General features: G+C 47.7%; 1 protein-coding gene across 1 annotated transcript in view; it reads left to right on the top strand.

The window, feature by feature from the left end:
- LOC106610613 (serine/threonine-protein kinase WNK4) overlaps positions 1-19,526 on the top strand; it is a 136,408-nt gene that overhangs the window by 79,345 nt on the left and 37,537 nt on the right. Inside the window, exons 6-9 of the mRNA XM_082970807.1 lie at positions 3,292-3,380; positions 4,889-5,108; positions 10,399-10,813; positions 11,281-11,482. Of these exons, the coding sequence (XP_082826933.1) occupies positions 3,292-3,380; positions 4,889-5,108; positions 10,399-10,813; positions 11,281-11,482 (926 nt within the window). The remainder of the gene's footprint in view (positions 1-3,291; positions 3,381-4,888; positions 5,109-10,398; positions 10,814-11,280; positions 11,483-19,526) is intronic.

Raw genomic sequence — 19,526 nt, 5'->3', positions numbered from 1 at the left:
TAAATGACAACACTAACACGAACAGATATACAGTCTCTTTGGTCTGCCCTTTAAATGACAACACTAACACGAACAGATATACAGTCTCTTTGGTCTGCCCTTTTAAACAACACTAACACGAACAGATATACAGTCTCTTTGGTCTGCCCTTTTAAACAACACTAACACGAACAGATATACAGTCTCTTTGGTCTGCTCTTTTAAATGACAACACTAACACGGACAGATAGACAGTCTATTTGGTCTGCTCTTTTAAACAACAACACGAACAGATAGACAGTCTCTTTGGTCTGCCCTTTTAAACAACAACACGAACAGATAGACAGTCTCTTTGGTCTGCTCTTTTAAACAACAACACGAACAGATAGACAGTCTCTTTGGTCTGCTCTTTTAAACAACAACACGAACAGATAGACAGTCTCTTTGGTCTGCTCTTTTAAACAACAACACGAACAGATATACAGTCTCTTTGGTCTGCTCTTTTAAACACCACTAACACAAACAGATATACAGTCTCTTTGGTCTGCCCTTTAAATGACAACACTAACACGAACAGATAGACAGTCTCTTTGGTCTGCCCTTTAAATGACAACACTAACACGGACAGATAGACAGTCTCTTTGGTCTGCTCTTTTAAACAACACTAACACAAACAGATAGACAGTCTCTTTGGTCTGCCCTTTAAATGACAACACTAACACGAACAGATATACAGTCTCTTTGGTCTGCCCTTTAAATGACAACACTAACACGAACAGATATACAGTCTCTTTGGTCTGCCCTTTTAAACAACACTAACACGAACAGATATACAGTCTCTTTGGTCTGCCCTTTTAAACAACACTAACACGAACAGATATACAGTCTCTTTGGTCTGCTCTTTTAAATGACAACACTAACACGGACAGATAGACAGTCTATTTGGTCTGCTCTTTTAAACAACAACACGAACAGATAGACAGTCTCTTTGGTCTGCCCTTTTAAACAACAACACGAACAGATAGACAGTCTCTTTGGTCTGCTCTTTTAAACAACAACACGAACAGATAGACAGTCTCTTTGGTCTGCTCTTTTAAACAACAACACGAACAGATAGACAGTCTCTTTGGTCTGCTCTTTTAAACAACAACACGAACAGATATACAGTCTCTTTGGTCTGCCCTTTTAAACAACAACACGAACAGATAGACAGTCTCTTTGGTCTGCCCTTTTAAACAACAACACGAACAGATAGACAGTCTCTTTGGTCTGCTCTTTTAAACAACAACACGAACAGATAGACAGTCTCTTTGGTCTGCTCTTTTAAACAACAACACGAACAGATAGACAGTCTCTTTGGTCTGCCCTTTTAAACAACAACACGAACAGATAGACAGTCTCTTTGGTCTGCTCTTTTAAACAACAACACGAACAGATAGACAGTCTCTTTGGTCTGCTCTTTTAAACAACAACACGAACAGATAGACAGTCTCTTTGGTCTGCCCTTTTAAACAACAACACGAACAGATAGACAGTCTCTTTGGTCTGCTCTTTTAAACAACAACACGAACAGATAGACAGTCTCTTTGGTCTGCTCTTTTAAACAACAACACTAACAGATAGACAGTCTCTTTGGTCTGCTCTTTTAAACAACACTAACACGAACAGATATACAGTCTCTTTGGTCTGCTCTTTTAAACACCACTAACACAAACAGATATACAGTCTCTTTGGTCTGCCCTTTTAAATGACAACACTAACACAAACAGATATACAGTCTCTTTGGTCTGCCCTTTTAAATGACAACACTAACACAAACAGATATACAGTCTCTTTGGTCTGCCCTTTTAAATGACAACACTAACACAAACAGATATACAGTCTCTTTGGTCTGCCCTTTAAATGACAACACTAACACAAACAGATAGACAGTCTCTTTGGTCTTTTCTGTTTCCAAGTGTTCCCTCCCTCCCTCCCTCCCTCCCTCCCTCCCTCCCTCCCTCCCTCCCTCCCTCCCTCCCTCTGTGTTTACCTGAAGGCAGAGCACAGTGCCATGCAGGCAGACTGGCAGGCAGGCTACATGGTGGCAGACATCACAGCCTCAGGGGGTTATCCAGCTACTGGAAAGGACTGTTGTGGGTCCAGCTCCTGGAAAGGACTGTTGTGGGTTCAGCTACTGGAAAAGACTGTTGTGGGTTCAGCTACTGGAAATGACTGTTGTGGGTTCAGCTACTGGAAAGGACTGTTGTGGCTTCAGCTACTGGAAAGGACTGTTGTGGGTTCAGCTACTGGAAAGGACTGTTGTGGCTTCAGCTACTGGAAAGAGACTGTTGTGGGTTCAGCTACTGGAAAGGGACTGTTGTGGGTTCAGCTCCTGGAAAGGACTGTTGTGGGTTCAGCTACTGGAAAGGGACTGGTGTGGGTTCAGCTACTGGAAAGGACTGTTGTGGGTTCAGCTACTGGAAAGGACTGTTGTGGGTTCAGCTACTGGAAAGGACTGTTGTGGCTTCAGCTACTGGAAAGAGACTGTTGTGGGTTCAGCTACTGGAAAGGGACTGTTGTGGGTTCAGCTACTGGAAAGGACTGTTGTGGGTTCAGCTACTGGAAAGGACTGTTGTGGGTTCAGCTACTGGAAAGGACTGTTGTGGCTTCAGCTACTGGAAAGAGACTGTTGTGGGTTCAGCTACTGGAAAGGGACTGTTGTGGGTTCAGCTCCTGGAAAGGACTGTTGTGGGTTCAGCTACTGGAAAGGGACTGTTGTGGGTTCAGCTACTGGAAAGGACTGTTGTGGGTTCAGTTACTGGAAAGGACTGTTGTGGGTTCAGCTACTGGAAAGGACTGTTGTGGGTTCAGCTACTGGAAATGACAGTTGTGGGTTCAGCTACTGGAAAGGACTGTTGTGGGTTCATCTACTGGAAAGGGACTGTTGTGGGTTCAGTACTGTAGGTACACTCATCATGAGGGAGGAAAGTCTGAGGCAAAAATGTTTCTCAGGCAACATCTGAGGAAGCACATACTTTGACTGTATCTGCAGAAAAATAGAAAGATATGCACACCCAACTTCAGAAAAACATATCAAAGAAAAAGGTATTGTCCACAACTCTGTTTCCATGGTGATTTAATCAGACACATCAAATAAGACAACGTTTCCATCTGATCTTTGTTAGGTCATGGTACCAGAGTTGCGGACATTTTTCTTTGTATTCGTACATTCCCCTGTGATAGTACTATGTTCCCTTAGGTTACCATTGCCTTCCATTTTGAACCAAGCATGTAAATAAGCAATGCTAACCAGAATACTTTTCCTTACAGGGGATGAAGCCAGACAGTTTCTACAAAGTCAAGGTCCCAGAGCTCAAAGAGATCATCGAAGGATGTATCCGGATGGACAAAGATGAAAGGTATTGGGCTTCTCATAATATTCTTACATTACAGAAAACATATGAGATATTACACATAGGATAAAATGAACATTCCAGACATTATGCTAAGTAAATTATATATCAAATCCTTTGGCGTTTAATTAAGGTGTCCAATTAAAAGGAGTTGATTGAATTGAATAGCTACAGTTGATGTTGGAAGTTTACATACACCTTAGCCAAATACATTTAAACTCAGTTTTTCACAATTCCTAACATTTAATCCTAGTACAAATTCCCTGTTTTAGGTCAGTTAGGATTACCACTTTATTTTAAGAATGTGAAATGTCAGAATAGTAGTAGAGAGAATGATTTATTTCAGCTTTAATTTCTTTCATCACATTCCCAGTGGGTCAGAAGTTTACATACACTCAATTAGTATTTGGTAGCATTGCCTTTAAATTGTTTAACTTGGGTCAAACGGTTCGGGTAGCCTTCCACAAGCTTCCCACCTCTAAATTGGGTGAATTTTGGCTCATTCATCCTGACAGAGCTGGTGTAACTGAGTCAGGTTTGTTGGCCTCCTTGCTCGCACACACTTCTTTAGTTCTGTCCACAAATTTTCCATAGGATTGAGATCAGGGTTTTGTGATGGCCACTCCAATGCCTTGACTTCGTTGTCGTTAAGCCATTTTGCCACAACTTTGGAAGTATGCTTGGTGTCAACGTCCATTTGGAAGATCCATTTGCGACCAAGCTTTTAACTTCCTGACTAATGTCTTGAAATGTTGCTTCAATATATCCACATAATTTTCCTTCCTCATCATGCCATTTATTTGGTGAAGTGCACCAGTCCTTCCTGCAGCAAAGCACCCCCCACAACATGATGCTGCCACCCTCGGGCTTCACAATTGGGATGGTGTTCTTCGGCTTGCAAGCGTCCCCCTTTTTCCTCCAAACATAACGATGGTCATTATGGCCAAACAGTTCTATTTTTGTTTCATCAAACCAGAAGACATTTCTCCAAAAAGTATGACCTTTGTCCCCATGTGCAGTTACAAACCATAGTCTGGCTTTTTTATGGCGGTTTTGGAGCAGTGGCTTCTTCCTTGCTGAGCAGCCTTTCAGGTTGTGTCGATATATGACTCGTTTTACTGTGGATATAGATACTTTTGTACCTGTTTCCTCCAGTGTCTTCACAAGGTCCTTTGCTGTTGTTCTGGGATTGATTTGCACTTTTCACACCAAAGTACGTTCATCTCTAGGAGACAGAACGTGTTCCTTCCTGAGCGGCATGACGGCTGTGTGGTCCCATGGTGTTTATACTTGTGTACTATTGTTTGTACAGATGAACATGGTACCTTCAGGCGTTTGAAAATTGTAAAAAAAATTACTTGTGTCATGCACAAAGTAGATGTCCTAACCAACTTGCCAAAACTATAGTTTGTGAACAAGGAATTTGTGGAGTGGTTGAAAAACGAGTTTTAATGACTCCAGCCTAAGTGTATGTAAACTTCCGACTTCAACTGTATATTATTCCTTTACCTCAGGTACACCATCCAGGACCTGCTGGAGCACACGTTCTTCCAGGAGAACAACGGCGTCCATGTTGAGTTGGCTGAGGAGGACAACACGGTGAAGTCAGGCCTGAAGCTGTGGCTCCGCATGGACGACACCAAGAAACTCCATGGGAAGTACAAGGACAACAACGCCATTGAGTTCCTGTTTGAACTCTACAAGGATGTGCCAGAGGAGGTGGCGCAGGAGATGGTGAGCAGCACACATTTCAAGTTGCAGGTTTATTTTCAATACTGTATGTAAAATCTTACTCAGAGCAGAGCTCTCAGCAGAGCTGAAAACAGTAAGAAAGCCATGAAATGGTCAAGTTGAGATTTGTATAAGTTTAGATTGGTATACTGTATCCACTCCCTTTGGTACTACTCATATGGTAACAACTGTTACTGTAATAGGCTGTGTGAGAGAGCAATATGGCCTACCCCTGAGGCTGGGTATCTTTCCACAACACTTGTCTTGACCTTTGCACTTGCCTAGCATCATGTCCTCTTTAATGTTTATGTCCTCTAGTTGTAGCATTAATGATAAGAAGGGTTTCCTGTTGTGGCTCTCAAGCTAAGGACCAGTGGAGACAGCTAGGTGTAATACTATAGCTATTATGCAGGTAGGTAGTAGACTCAGCTTACACATTGTTGGAGTGTCACTGTAGCATCAGGTGAAAACACAGCCATTCTTATTTTTAGAGCCAAACAAAATAAGTTATACACAGAGGGCAGACAGACATACACTACCATTCAAAAGTTTGGGGTCACTTAGAAATGTCCTTGTTTTTGAAAGAAAAGCAAAAAATGTTGTCCATTAAAATAACATCAAATTTATCCGAAATACAGTGTAGACATTGTTAATGTTATAAATGACTATTGTAGCTGGAAACGGCAGATATTTTATGGAATATCTACATAGGTGTACAGAGGCCCATTATCAGCAGCCATCACTCATGTGTTCCAATGGCCCTTGGTGTTAGCTAATCCAAGTTGATCATTTTAAAAGGCTAATTGATCATTAGAAAACACCTTTTGCAATTATGTTAGCACAGCTGAAAACTGTTGTCCTGATTAAAGAAGCAATACAACTGTCCTTCTTTAGACTAGTTGGGTATCTGGAGCATCAGCATTTGTGGGTTCGATTATAGGCTCAAAATGGCCAGAAACAAAGCACTTTCTTCTGAAACTCGTCAGTCTATTCTTATTCTGAGAAATGAAGGCTATTCCATGCGAGAAATTGCCAAGAAACTGAAGATCTCGTACAAGCTATGTACTACTCCCTTCACAGAACAGCACAAACTGGCTCTAAAACAAGGACATTTCTAAGTGACCCCAAACTTTTGAACGGTAGTATATAGATATATAAACTCAGCAAAAAAATAAACGCCCTCTCACTGTCAACTGCGTTTATTTTCAGCAAACTTAACATGTGTAAATATTTGTATGAACGTAACGAGATTCAACAACTGAGACTTAAACTGAACAAGTTCCACAGACGTGTGACTAACAGAAATGGAATAATGTGTCCCTGAACAAAGGGGGGGTCAAAATCAAAAGTAACAGTCAGTATCTGGTGTGGCCACCAGCTGCATTAAGTACTGCAGTGCATCTCCTCCTCATGGACTGCACCAGATTTGTCAGTTCTTGCTGTGAGATGTTACCCCACACCGCGACTCGTCAGTGAAGAGCACTTTTTGCCAGTCCTGTCTAGTCCAGCAATGGTGGGTTTGAGCCCATAGGCGACGTTGTTACCGGTGATGTCTGGTGAGGACCTGCCTTACAACAGGCCTACAAGCCCTCAGTCCAGCCTCTCTCAGCCTATTGCGGACAATCTGAGCACTGATGGAGTGATTGTGCGTTCCTGGTGTAACTCAGGCAGTTGTTGTTGCCATCCTGTATCTGTCCCGCAGGTGTGATGTTCGGATGTACCGATCCTGTGCAGGTGTTGTTACACGTGGTCTGCCACTGCGAGGACGATCAGCTTTCCGCCCTGTCTCCCTGTAGCTCTGTCTTAGGCGTCTCACAGTACGGACATTGCAATTTAATGCCCTGGCCACATCTGCAGTCCTCAAGCCTCCTTGCAGCATGCCTAAGGCACGTTCATATAGATGAGCAGGGACCCTGGGCATCTTTCTTTTGGTGTTTTTCAGAGTCAGTAGGAAGGCCTCTTTAGTGTCCTAAGTTTTCATAACTGTGCATACCGTCTGTAAGCTGTTAGTGTCTTAACGACTGTTCCACAGGTGCATGTCCATTAATTGTTTATGGTTTATTGAACAAGCATGGGAAACAGTGTTTAAACCCTTTACAATGAAGATCTGGGAAGTTTGGATTTTTACAAATTATCTTTGTAAGACAGGGTCCTGAAAAAGGGACGGTTTATATATATAACACCATACAGTGGTAGTAATGAGTACAGGATAAGTTGAAGAATGAATATTCTATCTAGATTCAGATGATAAAGCTACATTCACCTCATTTAGTAGCCCGTCTAATCAAATAAAATTGTATTTGTCACATGCGCCGAATACAACAGGTGTAGAGCTTACAGTGAAATGCTTAGTTATAAGCCCTTAACCAACAATGCTTTAAGATGTTAAGAAAACATATAAAAATAAGTGTTAAGTAAAAAATAGATAAGTAGATAATAGAAAATAAAATTAACAAATAATTAAACAGCAGCAGTAAAATAACAAGTGAGGCTTTATACAGGGGGTACCTGTACAGAGTCAATGTGCAGGGGCACCAGTTAGTCGAGGTAATTGAGGTAATATGTACATGTAAGTAGAGTTAAAGTGAATATGCATAGATTATAAACAGAGAGTAGCAGCAGCGTAAAAGAAGGATATGGGTAGCCCTTTGATTAGCTGTTCAGAAGTCTTATGGCTTGGGGGTAGAAGCTGTTAAGAAGCCTTTTGGACCTCGACTTGGCGCTCCGGTACCGCTTACAGTGCGTTAGCAGAGAGAACAGTCTATGACTAGGGTGGCTAGAGTCTTTGAACATTTTAGGACCCTGCCTGATATAAATGTCCTGGATGGCAGGAAGCTTGGCCCCAGTGGTGTACTGGGCCGTACGCACTACTGTAGTGCCTTGAGTTCGAAGGCAGAGCAGTTGCCATACCAGACAGTGATGCAACCAGTCAGGATGCTCTCGATGGTGCAGCTGTAGAACATTTTGAGGATCTGAGGATATCTAGATATCCCCTTTGCAACAGACCAGGAAACACATAGAATCTAATACCCCAAGATCACATAGTTTACGATTTGATTACAATCGTGGACACACACTGCCATATGCTTAGCCCATAAAGTGAAGTGGACGTGCCTGGAGATAGTGTGTCAAGGGCACAGCTCAGCGTTTAATCATCAGTGGTAGAAATGTGAGAGGAGAGCGAAAAGAAGAAAGCAGAGGTCAGGGTTTTAATAATATAATGTCTCTCGCTCTCACGAACAAGAGGCCATATGAAACAGCCTTTCCTAGGGTGAGTCCCAAATGTCGTCCCAAATGGTACCCTTTTCACTTTATAGTGCATTATTTTTTACCAGGGCCAACACACTAGTCTGCCATTTGGGAGGTAGGACTTTGTGTCCTCCAGCCCTCTTAGCAGAGGTCACTTTTAATGAGAAGGACCCGGCCTGGCCACCAGCCACAATTCCATACCTCTTCCTCCTGCCTGCTGCCTTTTCATCAAGTTCCCATGTATTATCATCCAGGACATTTAGTCTGGGTTATGGGAATCTAACAGTGTAATCTGATGACATGTTGAGAAAAGGGTTAGAGAGAGGAGGGAGGCAAATCACCAACTTTGTGTACATCCCAAGTTACACCCTATTCATTATGCAGTGAGGGAAAAAAGTATTTGATCCCCTGCTGATTTTATACGTTTGCCCACTGACAAAGAAATGATCAGTCTATAATTTTAATGGTAGGTTTATTTGAACAGTGAGAGACAGAATAACAACAAAAAAATCCAGAAAAGCGCATGTCAAAAATGTTATAAATTGATTTGCATTTTAATGAGGGAAATAAGTATTTGACCCCCCCTCAATCAGAAAGATTTCTGGCTCCCAGGTGTCTTTTATACAGGTAACGAGCTGAGATTAGGAGCACACTCTTAAAGGGAGTGCTCCTAATCTCAGTTTGTTACCTGTATAAAAGACACCTGTCCACAGAAGCAATCAATCAATCAGATTCCAAACTCTCCACCATGGCCAAGACCAAAGAGCTCTCCAAGGATGCCAGGGACCAGATTGTAGACCTACACAAGGCTGGAATGGGCTACAAGACCATTGCCAAGCAGCTTGGTGAGAAGGTGACAACAGTTGGTGCGATTATTCGCAAATGGAAGAAACACAAAAGAACTGTCAATCTCCCTCGGCCTGGGGCTCTATGCAAGATCTCACCTCGTGGAGTTGCAATGATCATGAGAACGGTGAGGAATCAGCCCAGAACTACACGGGAGGATCTTATCAATGATCTCAAGGCAGCTGGGACCATAGTCACCAAGAAAACAATTGGTAACACACTACACCGTGAAGGACTGAAATCCTGCAGCGCCCGCAAGGTCCCCCTGCTCAAGAAAGCACATATACATGCCAGTCTGAAGTTTGCCAATGAACATCTGAATGATTCAGAGGACAACTGGGTGAAAGTGTTGTGGTCAGATGAGACCAAAATGGAGCTCTTTGGCATCAACTCAACTCTCCATGTTTGGAGGAGGAGGAATGCTGCCTATGACCGCAAGAACACCATCCCCACCGTCAAACATGGAGGTGGAAACATTATGCTTTGGGGGTGTTTTTCTGCTAAGGGGACAGGACAACTTCCCTGCATCAAAGGGACGATGGACGGGGCCATGTACCGTCAAATCTTGGGTGAGAACCTCCTTCCCTCAGCCATTGAAAATGGGTCGTGGATGGGTATTCCAGCATGACAATGACCTAAAACACACGGCCAAGGCAACAAAGGAGTGGCTCAAGAAGAAGCACATTAAGGTCCTGGAGTGGCCTAGCCAGTCTCCAGATCTTAATCCCATAGAAAATCTGTGGAGGGAGCTGAAGGTTCGAGTTGCCAAACGTCAACCTCAAAACCTTAATGACTTGCAGAAGATCTGCAAAGAGGAGTGGGACAAAATCCCTCCTGAGATGTGTGGAAACCTGGTGGCCAACTACAAGAAACGTCTGAACTCTGTGATTGCCAACAAGGGTTTTGCCACCAAGTACTAAGTCATGTTTTGCAGAGGGGTCAAATACTTATTTCCCTCATTAAAATGCAAATCAATTTATCAATTCACATTTCCTGTTGCTGTAGGATTATTTTCCTGCTGTAGCAAACTGGCTGAAATTAAGATCCTACATCTGTACAGTACAGAACAGCACGGTCAGGAAGTACATCAGACCTCTATGCATTATTATTTACACAGACAGTGGTAGTTCATGGACCGTGATGTGTTCCCTGTTTGTATCAGTATTAAGTCCTGACTCTGCTACGTCCCTTCTCTCAGGTAGTGCTGGGCTTTGTGTGCGAGGCCGACTTCAAGCTTGTGGCCAAGGCCATTCGGGACCGCGTCAACATCATCAAGCGGCAGCGTGACAAACTACGCCGCCTCGCAGAGAAGAAGAAGCAGGAAGAGGAGGAGGCCATTGAGAAGGAGCCCAAGCCTGCACTGCAGCCGCCCTCCCTGAAAATCAACATGTCTCCATCAAAGCCCCATCAGAGCACCATAGGCGTCCACGCCCCCACCCCGGCCCAGAGCCAGGATCACCCCCCCCTGAACCCGCTGACCCCCGCCCTGTCCCCCGTCAACAGCTCTCTGGACTCGGGCATCAATGCCAGCTTCATCCATGAACCTGAGGAACCAGAGGCAGACCAGCACCAGCACTTCCAGGTCCACCACACCAGCTGCTCCTCGGCCAACTGTGAGAACACTTAACTTAACCTTTAGCTAATTTGGGCTGTGGCTCTGTCCCGAATGGAACCCTAGTCCCTATATAGTGCACTACTTTTGACCAGGGCTCATTGCTTTCATAACTGTTGGTTTCATAACTGTTGTAGTGCTGAATGGCCCTGACTAGATGTACATGTGGGAGGCCCTGAAAGAAAGGAGGATAACTTAATTATTCAGTCCCTGGTCTAACAGTGTACCTCACCAGTTGTGTGTATGCATGTGTGTGTGTGAGTGAGTGTGTGCGTGACTGTGTGGGTGTGTGAGTGCATGCGTGCGTGCATGCAATCCTTTGTGTGAGTGCGTCTGTGTCAGTCAGTCAGTGAGTCACATGCTCATGGCTGATGTCTCATGCCTGGTCAGTCACATGCTCATGGCTGATATCTCATGCCTGGTCAGTCACATGCTCATGGCTGATGTCAGATGTGTTTGTTGTAACAGCTGACTGCGAGACAGACGGCTATCTCAGCTCCTCTGGCCTCCAGGATCCCCTGGAGATAGCGGTCAGCCTCAACTGGTCAACCCTGACCCCTCCCACCCTGACCCAAAACACTGGGACTGGGACTACCGCCCTCAACAGACACCCTCAGCACCACTCCATCCCAGCCCTCCGCTTCCCCTCGGTGTGTTCATGGGACAAATAGCTAGCTAGCTATGATGATGACTAGTAACTCTACCTGAACTGTACATTAATAAAATTGTATTTTTGAATTACCATAATACACTATGTGTCTGTTCCCTCTTCCTGACTGTTCCCTCTCCCTTGTCCTGTTCGTAGAGTATTGCAGTATTGGGTAATATGGAGCATGGCCACTCTGGAGAACACTCTACCAGCGGCTTCAACTCACCTGTGGACAGGTACATTCCTCAGCCTCTTCCCTAGAATAGATACTTTATTGTCCATTTTTGCTAGAAAAAGAAATACATCTCTTGCCTTTCCCATCACCTCCAGACACACAAATACCCACACACACACACAAACACACAAATGCATGCACAGACACACACACACACACACACACACACACACACACACACACACACACACACACACACACACACGTTGAGAGGCACAGGGTCAGTCAATGCTGATCTACTTCCAACAGCAGTGGAATCTGAGATAAACAGACCGCCAGTTGCCAAGTTCCTACTGGACCATCTAACCTCTACGCTTCATACGCCTCCGTACACATCTGTGTCCAAACAGCAGATTGACCTGAGGTTCTTAACAGCCCCTCTCTCTAGCTAAGGGAAACGACAGCCCCTCTCTCTCCCAGCCGAGGGAAACGACAGCCCCTCTCTCTCCCAGCCGAGGGAAACGACAGCCCCTCTCTCTCCCAGCCGAGGGAAACGACAGCCCCTCTCTCCAGCTGAGGGAAACGACCGCCCCCTATCTCCACCTGAGGGAAGCAACAGCCTGTCTCACTCCAGCTGAGGGAAACGACAGCCCCTCTTTCTCCAGCTGAGGGAAATTAAGCCCCTCTCTCTCTAGCTGAGGGAAACAACAGCCCCTCTATCCAGCTGAGGGAAACAACAACCCCTCTCTCCCGCTGAGGGACACAACACCCTCTCTCTCTCTCTCTCTCTCTCTCTCTCTCTCTCTCTCTCTCTCTCTCTCTCTCTCTCTCTCTCTCTCTCTCTCTCTCTCTCTCTCTCTCTCTCTCTCACCAGCTGATAGAAACAACAGCCTGTCTCTTTCTAACTGAGGGAAACGACTGCCCCCCTCTCTCCAGCTGAGGGAAACGTCCTTCCCTCTCTCTCCAGCTGAGGGAAACAACAGCCCCTCTCTCTCCAGCCGAGGGAAACGACAGCCCCTCTCTCCCGCTGAGGGACACAACACCCTCTCTCTCTCTCTCTCTCTCTCTCTCTCTCTCTCTCTCTCTCTCTCTCTCTCTCTCTCTCTCTCTCTCCTCTCTCTCTCTCTCTCTCTCTCTCTCTCTCTCTCTCTCTCTCTCTCTCACCAGCTGATAGAAACAACAGCCTGTCTCTTTCTAACTGAGGGAAACGACTGCCCCCCTCTCTCCAGCTGAGGGAAACGTCCTTCCCTCTCTCTCCAGCCGAGGGAAACGACAGCCCCTCTCTCCCAGCCGAGGGAAACGACAGCCCCTCTCTCTCCAGCCGAGGGAAACGACCACCCCACTCTCTCCAGTTGAGGGAAACGACCGCCTCTCTCTCTCCAGCTGAGGGAAATGACCGCTCCTCTCTCTCCATCTGAGGGAAACGACCATCCCTCTTTCCAGCTGAGGGAAACGACATTCTGTCTCTCTCCAGCTGAGGGAAACAACATTCTGTCTCTCTCCAGCTGAGGGAAACAACATCCTGTCTAGCTCCAGCTGAGGGAAACGACAGCCCCTCTTTCTCCAGCTGAGGGAAATGAAGCCCCTCTCTTTCCAGCTGAGGGAAACAACAGCCCCTCTCTCCAGCAGAGGGACACAACCGCCCCTCTCTTTCCAGCTGAGGGAAACGACCGCCCCTCTCTCTCCAGCTGAGGGAAATGACCGCCCCTCTCTCTCCAGCTGAGGGAAACGACCGCCCCTCTCTCCCCACCTGAGGGAAACGACAGCCCATCTCTCTCTCCAGCTGAGGGACATGACAACCCCTCTTTCCAGGTGATGGAAACATCTCTTCTCTTCAGCTGATAGAAACATCAGCCCTCTCTCCAGCTGAGGAAAACAACAGCCTGTCTCTCTCCAACTGATGGACACATGATCCCCTCTTTCCAGTTGATGGACACATCTCTTCAGCTGATGGAAACAACAGCCTCTCTCTTCAGCTGATGGAAATAACAGCCTCTCTCTCCAGCTGAGGGAACAACAGCCCCTCTCTCCAGCAGAGGGACACAACCGCCCCTCTCTTTCCAGCTGAGGGAAACGACCGTCCCTCTCTCTCCAGCTGAGGGAAACAACAGCCTGTCTCTCTCCAGCTGAGGGAAATGACAATCTGTCTCTCTCCAGCTGATGGACACTACAGCTCCTCTCTCCAGCTGAGGGAAACAACGGCTCCTCTCTCCAGCTGATGGAAACAACAGCCTCTCTCTCTCTTCAGCCGAGGGAAACGACCCCCCCTCTCTCTCCAGCTGAGGGAAATGACAGCCCCTATTTCCAGCTGAGGGAAACGACAGCCTGTCTCTCTCCAACTGAGGGAAACGACAGCCTGTCTCTCTCCAGCAGATCGACACTACAGCTCCTCTCTCCAGCTGAAGGAAACAACGGCCCTCTCTCAGCTGAGGGAAACAACAGCCTGTCTCGCTCCAGCTGATGGACACAACAGCCCCTCTCTCCAGATGATGGACACAACAGCCACTCTCTCCAGCTGAGGGACACAAAAGCCCATCTCTCCAGCTGAGGGACACAACAGCCCCTCTCTCCATCTGAGTGACACAACAGCCCCTCTCTCCAGCTGAGGGAAACAACAGCCCCTCTCTCCAGCTGAGGGAAACAACAGCCCCTCTCGCTCTCCAGCTGAGGGAAACATCAGCCCCTCTCTCTCTCCAGCTGAGGGAAACAACAGCCGGTCTCTCTCTCCAGCTGAGGGAAACAACAACCCGTCTCTCTCTCCAGCTGAGGGAAACAACAACCCGTCTCTCTCTCCAGCTGAGGGAAACGACAGCCAGTCTCTCTTCAGCTGATCGACACTACAGCTCCTCTCTCAAGCTGAAGGAAACAACGGCCCTCTCTCAGCTGAGGGAAACAACAGCCTGTCTCTCACTCCAGCTGAGGGAAACAGCAGCCCGTCTCTCTCTCCAGCTGAGGGAAATGACAGCCCATCTCTCCAGCTGATGGACACAACAGCCCCTCTCTCCAGATGATGGACACAACAGCCACTCTCTCCAGCTGAGGGACACAAAAGCCCATCTCTCCAGCTGAGGGACACAAAAGCCCATCTCTCCATCTGAGTGACACAACAGCCCCTCTCTCCAGCTGAGGGAAACAACAGCCCATATCTCTCTCCAGCTGAGGGAAACATCAGCCCCTCTCTCTCTCCAGCTGAGGGAAACGACAGCCAGTCTCTCTCCAGCTGATCGACACTACAGCTCCTCTCTCAAGCTGAAGGAAACAACGGCCCTCTCTCAGCTGAGGGAAACAACAGCCTGTCTCTTTCTCCAGCTGAGGGAAATGAAGCCCCTCTCTTTCCAGCTGAGGGAAACAACAGCCCCTCTCTCCAGCAGAGGGACACAACCGCCCCTCTCTTTCCAGCTGAGGGAAACGACCGCCCCTCTCTCTCCAGCTGAGGGAAATGACCGCCCCTCTCTCCCCACCTGAGGGAAACGACCGCCCCTCTCTCCCCACCTGAGGGAAACGACAGCCCATCTCTCTCTCCAGCTGAGGGACATGACAACCCCTCTTTCCAGGTGATGGAAACATCTCTTCTCTTCAGCTGATAGAAACATCAGCCCTCTCTCCAGCTGAGGAAAACAACAGCCTGTCTCTCTCCAGCAGAGGGAAACAACAGCCCCTCTCTCCAGCAGAGGGACACAACCGCCCCTCTCTTTCCAGCTGAGGGAAACGACTGCCCCTCTCTCTCCAGCTGAGGGAAACAACAGCCTGTCTCTCTTCAGCAGAGGGAAACGACATTCTGTCTCTCTCCAGCTGAGGGAAATGACAATCTGTCTCTCTCCAGCTGAGGGACAGGACAACCTCTCTTTCCAGGTGATGGAAACATCTCTTCTCTTCAGCTGATAGAAACATCAGCCCTCTCTCCAGCTGAGGAAAACAACAGCCTGTCTCTCTCCAACTGATGGACACATGATCCCCTCTTTCCAGTTGATGGACACATCTCTTCAGCTGATGGAAACAACAGCCTCTCTCTTCAGCTGATGGAAATAACAGCCTCTCTCTCCAGCTGAGGGAAACAACAGCCCCTCTCTCCAGCAGAGGGAAACAACAGCCCCTCTCTCCAGCAGAGGGACACAACCGCCCCTCTCTTTCCAGCTGAGGGAAACGACTGCCCCTCTCTCTCCAGCTGAGGGAAACAACAGCCTGTCTCTCTTCAGCAGAGGGAAACGACATTCTGTCTCTCTCCAGCTGAGGGAAATGACAATCTGTCTCTCTCCAGCTGATGGACACTACAGCTCCTCTCTCAAGCTGAAGGAAACAACGGCCCTCTCTCAGCTGAGGGAAACAACAGCCTGTCTCTCTCTCCAGCTGAGGGAAACAGCAGCCCGTCTCTCTCTCCAGCTGAGGGAAATGACAGCCCATCTCTCCAGCTGATGGACACAACAGCCCCTCTCTCCAGATGATGGACACAACAGCCACTCTCTCCAGCTGAGGGAAACAACATCCCCTCCATCTCTACAGCTGAGGGAACAACAGCCCCTCTCTCTAGCTGAGGGAAACAACTGCCTGTCTCTCTCCAGCTGAGGGAAATGACCGCTCCTCTCTCTCCAGGTGAGGGAAACGACAGCCCGTCTCTCTCCAGCTGAGGGAAACGACATTCTGTCTCTCTCCAGCTGATGGACACTACAGCTCCTCTCTCCAGCTGAGGGAAACAACGGCCCCTCTCTCCAGCTGAGGGAAACAACAGCCCTTCTCTCTCCTACTGAGGGAAACAGCGGCCCGTCTCTCTCCAGCTGAGGGACACAAGAGCCCCTCTTTCCAGCTGATGGAATCATCTCTTCTCTTCAGCTGAGGGAAACAGCAGCCCATCTCTCTCCAGCTGAGGGAAACAGCAGCCCGTCTCTCTCCAGCTGATGGAAACAGCAGCCCGTCTCTCTCCAGCTGAGGGAAACAGCAGCCCGTCTCTCTCCAGCTGATGGACACAAGCGCCCCTCTTTCCAGCTGATGGAGGCATCCCTTCTCTTCAGCTGAGGGAAACAGCAGCCCATCTCTCTCCAGCTGAAGGAAACAGCAGCCCGTCTCTCTCCAGCTGAGGGAAACAGCAGCCTGTCTCTCTCCAGCTGAGGGAAACAGCAGCCTGTCTCTCTCCAGCTGAGGGAAACAACTGCCTGTCTCGCTCCAGCTGATGGATACAACAGCCCCTCTCTCCAGCTGAGGGAAACAGCAGCCCGTCTCTCTCCAGCTGAGGGAAACAGCAGCCCGTCTCTCTCCAGCTGAGGGACACAACAGCCTGTCTCTCTCCAGCTGATGGACACAAGAGACCCTTTTTCCAGCTGATTGAAACATCTCTTCTCTCCAGCTGATGGACACAACAGCCCCTCTCTCCAGCTGATGGACACAACAGCCCCTCTCTCCAGCTGAGGGACACAACACCCTCTCTCTCTTTCTCTCTCCAGCTGATAGAAACACAGCCTGTCTCTCTCCAGCTGAGGGAAACAACAGCCTGTCTCGCTCCAGCTGATGGATACAACAGCCCCTCTCTCCAGCTGAGGGAAACAGCAGCCCGTCTCTCTCCAGCTGAGGGAAACAGCAGCCCGTCTCTCTCCAGCTGAGGGACACAACAGCCTGTCTCTCTCCAGCTGATGGACACAAGAGACCCTTTTTCCAGCTGATTGAAACATCTCTTCTCTCCAGCTGATGGACACAACAGCCCCTCTCTCCAGCTGATGGACACAACAGCCCCTCTCTCCAGCTGAGGGACACAACACCCTCTCTCTCTTTCTCTCTCCAGCTGATAGAAACACAGCCTGTCTCTCTCCAGCTGAGGGAAACAACAGCCTGTCTCGCTCCAGCTGATGGACACAACAGCCCCTATTTCCAGCCATTGGACAAAACAGCCCCTCTCTCCAGCTGAGGGAAACAGCAGCTCGTCTCTCTCCAGCTGAGGGAAACAGCAGCCAGTCTCTCTCTCCGGCTGAGGGAAACAACAACCTCTCTCTCGCTCTCTCTCCAGCTGAGGGAAACAACAGCCTCTCTCTCTCTCCAGCTGAGGGAAACAACATCCTCTCTCTCTCTCCAGCTGAGGGAAACAACAGCCTCTCTCTCTCTCCAGCTGAGGGAAACAACAGCCTCTCTCTAGTTTATTTATTGAAGCACAATGGACTCTGATGTTTCTGTTTTACTTTCGTATCAGATGTTTCTGGTAACTGTGTTTTCATGAAGCGGTATGTGAGGAGAACAGCTTTCTTCTCTGTAGGGGAGCCTAGAATGGGGTGGGGCTGGTTTTTGTGCGTCTGTGCGGCTGTGTATGCTCCGGCATGTGTAGCACATGGGGATGTGTGAAACTTACTCCTCAGCTTGAAGTGTCCTCAGCTTGAAGTGTCCCCACTTGCGCCTCTGAATAGCAAGCTTTTCGCGTGGTACGACTGGTAGCAAGGCAGAGGTCCTGGGTTCGAGCCTTGGTGGGATCCAAATCAGGAGGAAGTGGTACTCGCTAAGCAAGTAGCGTGAGGTCCTTTACGTGTGTGTTGTCATCTGGTGCCCATTCTGTCTAGGGAATACCTTGTTCAAGTTTTATCCGCTGTGAACTGAAGTTACCCAAAAGTTATTCCAATTTTAGAAAATGGTTAGAAAGCACAGTGGAATCTTCTAACCAGTAGAGCGTCTGTCTGTAAATGTTTGATGGCCTCAGAGGAGTAGTGGATGGCTGGAGGGATAAATCAGGGACCACGGCTCTAAGAGACCCAGGGGACTCAATTAGCTAACCATGAAGCTTTTTACTGCATGTTCTCCCAGGCTGTGTAACACGTTTTCATTACATAAATGCTCCACTGCTGAATTGAACACATGGATTTGTTGTTCCTTTCTTATGACTGTATTGTTTTCTTTCAGAGATGTGTCCCATATTACAGCACACTAACGTTTACTATATCCTCACATTAGGCTTTATTTGGCATATACACTCACTGGCCAGTTTATTAGGTACACCCATCTAACACTGGGTCGGTCCCCCATTTGCCTCCAGAACAGCCTGAATTCTTCAGGGCATTCTACAATGTTCCACAGGGATGTTGGTCCATGCTGACGCGATGGCATCGCACATTTGCTGCAGTTTGGACAACGTTACATTCATGCTGTGAACAGTCCGTTCCATCTCATCCCAAATATGTTCTATTGGGTTGAGGTCTGGGGCCTGCGCAGGCCACTTAAGTACACTGAACTCGCTGTCATGTTCCAGCAAATGTTTTTCCTGGAACATGTGTGGCCGTCTGCTGCAATAGCTATTCTATGACAAGAATTAACCTGTTGTGCGCTCCAAGATGCCATTCTGCACGATACTATCGTACTGTGCCGTTATTTGTCTGTTTGTGACCCGCCTGTTTGTGATCCGCCTGCTTCCACAATTCTTGCCATTCTCCTTCCACCTCTCTCATCAATGAGCTGTTTTCACCCACAGGACTGCCACTGACTGGATGTTTTTTGTTTGTCGCGCCTGTAACGGAGACGCTGTGAGTCGAGAAGCAGGTGCAGGTGAAACGTTTAATAAAACAACAAACATAAAACGAGACACCATAACAGTGGCGACAATGCATGAACACAGGAACAATACCGACTGAGGAAGGAACCCAAGGGAGTGACAGATAAAGGGGAGATAATCAGGAAGGTAATGGAGTCCAGGTGAGTATCATAATGATCTGCAGGTGCGCGTAATGATGGATGCCAGGTGTGTAACGATGGATCTAGGACCGGTGCTTAGTATACCGGCAACGTCGAACGTCGGAGGGGAAGAGCGGGAGTAGATAGCACCATTCTTGGTAAACCCTAGACACTGTAGTGCGTGAAAAGCCCAGGAGTGCGGCCGTTTCTGAGATACTGGATCTGGCGTGCCTGGGACTGACAATCATAGCAAAC

Source organism: Salmo salar, chromosome 01 (genome assembly GCF_965601325.2).
Source record: "Salmo salar chromosome 01, fSalSal1, whole genome shotgun sequence".
Classification (NCBI taxonomy): Eukaryota; Metazoa; Chordata; class Actinopteri; order Salmoniformes; family Salmonidae; genus Salmo; species Salmo salar.
Note: the sequence above shows the minus strand (reverse complement) of the source record. Positions and strands in the feature narration are given on the sequence as shown.